Genomic DNA, 9,218 nt, shown 5'->3' with positions numbered 1-9,218 from the left:
TTGTTATATGAGTGTTTGGCAAAAGTAACTGGAAGCTTTTAAAATATATAAAATAACATAAAAGGACAACTGATTAAAAATAAATAAATATATAAATATATTTTTAAGGGTAATTATGAAGTAGCTTTTAGATTTGGAGCGTTTTGTTTAAACTAAAAGCTAAACGCTCGTATTGTCAAACGAAGCTTTTTGTTTAAACTAAAACATTTTGTCAAAAGCTAAAAACTAGAAGTTCTCAAAAGCTCCGTGCCAATCACGCCCTAAGTGTATTGTTTCCGATCATTTAGTTTGAAACTAAAGAAAGTAAAATTAGTAGTTTACTTTATGTCTTTTAGTAGTTAGAAGGAAAAATGAATTTATATTTTTCTAAATTATAAATATTTAACAATCTTAAAGAAACAGGTAAACTAAGTTATGGTTCGAGTCGTTAATTGGGATTAGGACAATCTGTTTATTCCCTTTTTTAGTTATTAAGTTTTATCGTCATAATTACAAATCATGTTTGAAGGGCTTTTTTGAAATTGGATCAAGTTTTAGTTTGCAACCCACACTTAAATTTTGTATTGTAAGTTTAGAATGTTTGGGCAACCATTTTGACTTTTGTCATATGTACTCAAGTAACCGTTTTGACATTTTGTTGCCGACTTCCAATTATTTTTAAGAACATCTCGAATTACCTCTACTTCTATATATGAATTATGATCACCAATAATCTCCACATGAACATACCCCATCAACAAGGTGATGAAACCTGTCATTATCTCTCATTATAATCTCCCTTTTTTAGTTCTATCGAAATACTTTATTGCCACATCACTTAGCCTCTGGGATTTGGAATAGAAGCTAATCAAGGAGTTGCCCACAAACAAATTTGAATCAATCTCTTCACTTTTTATACAGTACCCATGAATCTCCTTGCCATTTCTTTCCAAAGATAAGTAGGCACAAGCCGAAATAACACTTGAGATGGTGGTGGAATTTGGTTTTACTCCTCGGATCACCATTTTCTTGAATAAATTTAATGCTTGATACGGGTATCCGTTTTGTAAATTACCTGTGATTAATGCAGTCCATGACATGATATTTGGTTCTAATTCTCCAAATCCGCCCATTTCTGAGAAATATTTTGCAGCCTCTTTAAACTGTCCATCTTAAGCATAACCACTAAGGATTGTGTTCCATGTAACTCGATCTGGCATCACACCTTTAAGACTCATCTGATCAACATACCTCAATGCCCTTTTGAAATCTTTCTTTGACGCGTATCCAGAAACCATCATGTTCCACATTATAACATCATTTGAACTCATCTGCTCAAACAGTCGCCTTGCAAAATATCCATCCTTCCACATTTGATGAACATGTCCAAGAATGCTCTTTTGACAGAATTATTCCCTTCAAAGCCCATTGTCATCATGTAATCATATACGTCCTTCCCTGCCCTATAATCTTTGAGCTGAGCACAGGCTTTCAACACTTTTGGAAACACAAAGTGATCAGGCCGAACCAATTTTTCTCTCATGCATTTTATCAAACATCTTGTGTGTCTTATCGATGCAACCTGCCTTAGCTGTAAAATTCCAGTAACTGGCTCCCCACAAACTCACATAATTCGACTCCGAAAACAATCATATGCCCATGGACTTGTAAAACTAATTGCAGATTATGGAGTTTCGAAGAATTACAGAGTAGTAATGAACACACTGATCCGGGTTTGTTAAATCCATCGAGTGGAGGGAAGTGGCAACATTCGTCAGCATTAACTCGTTTTGTGGGACATGATTGGATACGGTTTGATCGGTAATTTTGGATTTTGACTTGGTTATGGTAGAAAATTGATGATGGTGGTGGGAAGAAGATAGAAGATTTAAGCGAACTGTTACAGGGTTTTGAAGGCACAGAGTGTTGTAATGAAGGGCTAATGGAGCTGAATAAATGGCCATTCAATCCGGTAAGTGTAGATGACGCAAAGCTGATTGGATTCATGGACAACCAATATTTTGGTGTCTTTTTTATATTCATATTAATTTATAACCTGTGTTTTGTGTTATATTCATATTAATTTATAACCCGTGTTACAAAATAAATTAAACTTTCATAGTAAGATTCATAATTATTAATCAACTAGTTGTGAAATCATGTATTACACGGCTTTGATTAAAAAAAATATATCAAAGTTTAAATATTAAGAATTTTTTAAAATAAAATTTCAAAATAAATAGACATATTTAACTATAGAATAAATAGAATCAATATTGAGAAGATCTTCCATAATATCATTGATTGTTTTGTCATATTCATTAAATTTATTATCATATTCAATGTATTTTAATATATTTTATATATTTTTTAAGATTCTTTGCATTTATTATCACATTAAATATATTTAATACTTTACATATATACATTTAGTATTATGTGGCATATTAATTGATTTAATTCAAAAAAACCATAAAATGATATGTTGATTTAAATTTAATCAAAAAATTTACAAAATTACATGTAATACATTTAATGAGAAGATGACATTTGACAAAATGATCTTTCATTTATTAGAATAGATTATTTTAAATAAATTATTAACTAAGAGATATATTAAAATTTTAAAAGTATTATAACTTCAAATTTAACCCTAATATATCTCCATAACATGTATCATAATATTAATGAAAAGTTGTATCGAAGTGACACATGACAAAATGATAGAGAATGTGTTATGGGTCTTATATAAATATATGAGTAAACATGGGGGACTTAATTGTAATATCTGTTATTATCTATTTTGCATCCTATCTAGAATTATCTCAAGAATGAATAGCATAAATAGTGTAGTGATAGGAGTAGTGAGACATTCAATATTTTGTAACTTTGATTATCGGTTTTAGCTTGGGTAGAAGGTTTCTCTTAAGAGAACTTTTCTGATTAGGGCAGGAGGACAATCATTTGGATTTCCTTTGTGATTTGTTCTTATTTCCATCTAGTAATCAGATAGCTTCCTAGAGCTATATGTTTAGTTTCATTTATGTGTTATGTGATTTTGGTTTCTATCAATGAGATTAAAATTATTTTTTTATTAGAATATGAATTAACTTATTTCTTACGTTCTTTATTTATTTTATTTTTTATTTTATCATCTTTTTCTATTTTATCAATTTTTATTACATTCAAATAAGTTGACATAAATAATCAATATTGATATCGATATAAAATAACTTGAAAAAAAAAAGATAATCTATTAATATCCACAAAATAGTTTTTTTGAATTGTTCAAGCATATGTTTAAAACTAATGAATTGGGTTGGTTACAAAACCTCGATCTTTGGTATTTTTTTGTTATAATTATTTTTTATCTAATATCTTGCTAGTTTAATTTTTTTTAAATATAACTTTTAAAAAAAAAATAATCTATTAAGATCGACAAAATAGTGTTTTTTGAATTGTTCATGCATATGTCAAGCAGAACCCTCCGATTAAAAATAATTTATTTTTCATCTAAATTCAAAAAGTGGCCAAGTGAGAGGCATTTTTTTTTACGAAAGTGATTTTTAAGAAAAATGTTTCTTATCTTATGGCTTTTAGGAAAAACTGATTTTAAAAAATGTTTGGATAAGAAAAACTGTTTTTCATGAGTAAAATGACTAAAAAACTAAAAAGTTAGGATTTTTCAGCTTTTTGAAATTTTTACTCTTTCCTATTTAAAAAAACTGTTTTAAAAAACGTTTTTTAAATACATAATTTTTTTTAACTTATTAACATTTTAAAAAGCTAAAAAGCTAAGAGCATATCCATTGGGAGCTTTTTTTAAAACTTATTATTATTTACTTATTTATATTGAGCATTTATTATCATTGGAGCACCTAACTTTTTTGCTTATTTTTATTAACCACTCAATATATATTGAATGATCAATATAGTTTAATCTTTTATACATTCAACCCCTCATTTTCTACTTATATTTTATTTTACCCCTTAAGTATATTTTAGTTTTTAATTTATTTATCTATTACTAGTTAATTAATTCTATCAAATATTTAATTATATTTTATTTATGAAATATAAAATTATAAAGATAATCTTTACTAAAATAGTTTGTATTAAAATATAATGTGTGTTTAAAAATGACTAACTAAATGGAGGGGATTATGTAGAACATTTTAGATAGATAAGGATATAGTAGTTAAATTTAAAGAAAAAATTATTAGGAGAGCTTAACATTGGAGATGCCATTTAATTAGAGGTTAATTGTAATGGAATGATGAGGTGTCAATAATATTAAGTCATAATATAGTTTAACCATCGAAGATGCTCTGATGAACTATTTTAAAAAATTATAGCAAACACCCACAACCAATGCAACTTTGGCTTTAGCAATGTCCATAGTTATGTCAATTTCTTTATTTTACTTTAATACTGTCATTTTGGCCTTTAGCTGACGGTTGCAGAAGAGTACCTATGAGGATTGAGGGTAGTCTAATAAGCTTATATTATTTTATAAATTTCTAAAATCAATAACCCATTACATATATTAGTTATTAACCCAAAATTCATTATCAAATTATAAAATCATAGTAACCTCAAAACATATCTAAACACTTTCAAATAAAACTTTTTTTTTTGGAAGAAGAAAATACACTATATGCAAGCTGTTAAGATTCAAGCATTTTACTTACTTTGCTTTATATTCGTTGGTAAACTATTTTCCTTATAATTCATGTAAGTTTATTCAACATCTACGTTAGCGTTGAGCCACTCAAAATCCTTTTGATTAAACTTAACCATTTTTGCAACTACGATCACGAATGTTTTCTCTAACGCCTTACAACTTAGAGCAACCACATGCATTTGCATAGCCACTTTGCAAATAGTTTTAGCAAACCCACATCATCCTTCTTTTTTGAAGTATTAACAAAGCCTACTAAAATGTCATTTCATTATTGACCTAAACATCTCTTTAAACATCTTTCTTTCATATTCAATTAATACATTTCATTATTATTATTTTTTTTGGAACAGCAGGCATGCATTGAAAAGGAACTAGCCAGGGGCTAGAAGAAAGAGTACAAAAGAGAACAAATAAACGACATTACAAGAGAACAAAAATTAAAGCCTACTATAACATTCGAGGATTGGGTCACTGCACCAATTTGTCCACCTTAAATTTTGCCCTGACCGCTTCCGAGCATTGAGCCACAAGTGAGAGAGGACTTGAACCTCAGATGACAACCCCGATTTGGATCTCGAAAAATCAGCATGAGCCTTCCGGTTTCTGAATCTCCAAATAACCCACAAGAAGCATAGCATTATAGCTTCGTGAAACACCTTCAGACTTTGATGCCCGCCAAGCCGATTTTTACAGTTTAGTAGCTCTCTGCAGGAGTTGGGGGAGTGTTCCAGCAGCCGCCACCAATTGCTCAACTGCAGCTAGACTTCTCTAGATACCGGGCATCCCACAAAGATATGGTCTTCCGACTCTGGGGCTTCATTACACATTCTGCACAAGTTAGAAGAGCTTACACCAATTCTGTAGAGATTCTCCATACATGGAAGTTTTATCATTTACAAATAAATGTGTTAAAATATACAATCAAAATTATTATTATTATTATTTATAATTATTATTTAGGATTTAATTATAAGTAAATCTATTCACATTTATATTTTAATGGATAATCAATTTTTCTATATAATTAATATATAAGTTAAGATAAATATAAATATAAATTAATTGTTGGATAATCAATTTTTAAGGATTGATATTATATTGAAAGAAAATTTGAAAAGAGCAATTACATTACGTATGGAGGATCTTAGAAAAAAAAAAAAAACGGGCTCCAAATGGTTCAATCCAGTTTAAAGCGGATGTAGTTTTATTTTTGTGAGTTAAAGTTTTTTGAAAAGTTAATACTAGTTAGAAACTTAGAATCGTTTAGAAACACTACAAGGAAAAAGGCCATTACCGGCGACAAAAGTCGTCGGTAAAAGTCCCAAAAGTCGCCGGTACTGATAATAGCGGCGACGCGTCGCCGGTAATGAGTCGCCGCTACTGCCTCGTCACTATTGATCAGTTTGTCGCCGCTAATGATAATAGTCGCCGCTATTAGTATGTCGCCGCTAATGAGTATTGTCGCCGCTAATAATGTTGTCGCCGGGAATGACATGTGTCGCCGGTAAAAGTGTCGCCGGTAATGAGCTCTGTCGCCGGTAATTTGTTTTCAATTTTTTTTTTTAAATAATGATTTTCATTGCCGGTGATAATATCGCAGGTAAAAGTGTCGCCGGTAATAACAATATTCGATTAAATATCAAAACCAATAGTTTCGACGCTAATTACAAAACAAACATCCTATTAAATATCAAACATAATAGTGTCAAACAAACATCCTATTACAAACAAATATCCAAAATACAATTAAATATCAAAAGTCATACTATCCGAGTAGCAAAACAACAAAATTTTTACAATCTACCAAGTAGCAAAACGAGACAACATATGCAAATAAAACCCATTCTTACATACCCTCATCGTCGTTCCCATCGTTTCCTTGATTATTTTGGGATTGAAAAAACGAATAAAGCTCATCCATACATGCCGGGTCGGCGAGCATTGCACGAAGATTTTCCAACTACATAATTAATAACAATATATATAAACTTATAAGTTAGATCGTCAAACATAAACAAAAACTATCAAAATACATTGTTATTTTTAAAGTAAGATAGAAAACCAAAGTACATTGCTATATTTTGCACTTGGGACAAAAACCAAATTACCAAACTTTTTAGCAAATAACCACCACAAAACCAAAACTACCAAATCAACATGCATTTTACGATGCTAAAGTAGATTGCTATTTTACCTGTGATGGTTGTGATGGTGGTTGTGATGGTTGCGAAGGCTGTGGAATCGTCGGGAGACCAGAAGGTTTGCGGCCAATGCCTCTAATGTGGCCACGTCGCTCTCCTAATACTTTCTCGAACGTAGCTCTTTCTTGAGTGGCCAGGACCTCTACCACCTGGGAAAGGTGGGTCCTCAGCTCCGTCTCCCCCATGTCCACGACCCATGACAGCAGCCATGGTAAACATAAACAACAGCCACACTCTCATCATTTCCTGAAAAATTATAAGATATATAAATACAATTTTTATTATAGATACACATTACATAGAAATAAACATTTAGATAGGAATAAACATTTAGATAGGAATAAACATTTCCATTTAAACTAGAAATCCAAATACAGTTCATATTACAAACACATATTACAAATACATATTACATAAGAACTATTCTAATCAGAATCTTCCTCATATCCTTCAGTGTCTTCTTCGGTATCATAGTCAGAATCGGTGTCATCGTAATCAGTATCGCAATCAGAAACATCATTGACTCTACCAGTTGTCGGAGGAACTTCAGATGCACTTTCTACATCAACAATGACTCTAGGAATGTTTTGAAAGTACATGCTGAAATCGATAAAAAGTGGAGCATCGGATGAAGAGATATTTTGAAGTACATCGACATCGTCTACATTTTTGTGTGAGACATTGTCAACATTTTGAACAAGGTCATCGTTCGATGGTAGATCCCAATAGACTTTAGTTTCTTTTTGGCTAGATAATGTGAAAGGGGAACCTTGTTGCCTTTGGGAAATGCTAATTGCAAGAGCTCAAGGAGTTGATCAAATGAACTATCAGTCCATTTGTTGTTCACCTTGATATGCATTAACTTTGCTAGAAACTCAAGAGAAGAAAAGATGCAACCAGTATACAATTGAGTTTCCATATCTTCCAACAACTGTGTAAAATCATCATCCACACCGCTACCCCTTGTATTCGAGGTTCCTTCATCGAGGTTGGTATCATTTTCTCTCGACTCCCACATCACATCGTCGATTAAATCGGCCATTTCGTTACTTGGCAAGACGACGGGAGGAATAAAAGATTCACCATGATAGATCCAAATTTTGTACGCCTTACTGAAACCATTTATAAATATATGGCGTTCAACTACAGTCGGGTACTTGAAGTAACGGTTATCACATTTTTCACACGCACATCTGATTTTACCATTACTATCAAGGTGCAACTTGGACTTCTCAATAAAAGCTTTGAGTCCTGCTTGGAACTCGGGATGTATTTTAAACAATTTTACAGTCGGGTAAAAACTAGAAGCTTTCTAGTTTTTGTATATAAGTTTTTAAACAATTTTATAGTTTTTTTTTTGTGTTTTTTTTTTTTCAATTTATAAAAATAATGTATTTTTATTATTTTTTTCAATTATAGCATCCTACTTATAAGAAAACCACATACTTTTACATACGTATTATGTTGTTGTGTTGTTTTTTTTTACTGTCGAGATTAAAATATATATAAGTTTTTAAACAATTTTATAATTTTTTTTTTGTTTTTTTTCCAATTATAAGTTAACTATATAACTTATTGGTTAATTAATTTGGAGTTAGCTTGGCTAAAAACTAGAAGCTTTCTAGTTTTTGTATATAAGTTTTTAAACAATTTTATAGTTTTTTTTTGTGTTTTTTTTTTCAATTTATAAAAATAATGTATTTTTATTTTTTTTTTCAATTATAGCATCCTACTTATAAGAAAACCACATACTTTTACATACGTATTATGTTGTTGTGTTGTTTTTTTTACCGTCGAGATTAAAATGTATATAAGTTTTTAAAGAATTTTATAATTTTTTTTGTGTTTTTTTTTCCAATTATAAGTTAACTATATAACTTATTGGTTAATTAATTTGGAGTTAGCTTGGGTAAAAACTAGAAGCTTTCTAGTTTTTGTATATAAGTTTTTAAACAATTTTATAGTTTTTTTTTGTGTTTTTTTTTTCAATTTATAAAAATAATGTATTTTTATTTTTTTTTTCAATTATAGCATCCTACTTATAAGAAAACCACATACTTTTACATACATATTATGTTGTTGTGTTGTTCTTTTTACCGTCGAGATTAAAATATATATAAGTTTTTAAACAATTTTATAATTTTTTTTTGTTTTTTTTCCAATTATAAGTTAACTATATAACTTATTGGTTAATTAATTTGGAGTTAGCTTGGGTAAAAACTAGAAGCTTTCTAGTTTTTGTATATAAGTTTTTAAACAATTTTATAGTTTTTTTTTGTGTTTTTTTTTTCAATTTATAAAAATAATGTGTTTTTATTTTTTTTTCAATTATAGCATCCTACTTATAAGAAAAC

At 29.8% G+C, this 9,218-nt stretch overlaps 1 protein-coding gene across 1 annotated transcript; it reads right to left on the bottom strand.

Annotated features, from left to right (window-relative positions):
• Positions 1-767: 767 nt before the first annotated feature.
• Positions 768-1,352, bottom strand: LOC128132330 (pentatricopeptide repeat-containing protein At2g21090-like). The gene is made up of 2 exons (XM_052768853.1): positions 1,205-1,352; positions 768-1,114 (listed from the first exon to the last, which is right to left on the bottom strand). Exons 1-2 carry the CDS (start codon positions 1,350-1,352, stop codon positions 768-770), a joined length of 495 nt encoding a protein of 164 aa, XP_052624813.1.
• Positions 1,353-9,218: the final 7,866 nt, after the last annotated feature.

The sequence above is a fragment of the Lactuca sativa genome, chromosome 2 (genome assembly GCF_002870075.4).
Source record: "Lactuca sativa cultivar Salinas chromosome 2, Lsat_Salinas_v11, whole genome shotgun sequence".
In the NCBI taxonomy this organism is placed as follows: domain Eukaryota; kingdom Viridiplantae; phylum Streptophyta; class Magnoliopsida; order Asterales; family Asteraceae; genus Lactuca; species Lactuca sativa.
This window is presented reverse-complemented; position numbering and strand designations above follow the sequence as displayed.

What these genes read in the sequence shown, in the direction of transcription:
- LOC128132330 (XM_052768853.1), bottom strand. Translation starts at nt 1,352, where the DNA reads ATGTGGAAGGATGGATATTTTGCAAGGCGACTGTTTGAGCAGATGAGT. An exon ending in TGATCAGATGAGTCTTAAAG is followed by an intron (nt 1,115 to 1,204) that starts GTGTGATGCCAG and finishes AATATTTCTCAG; the next exon opens with AAATGGGCGGATTTGGAGAA.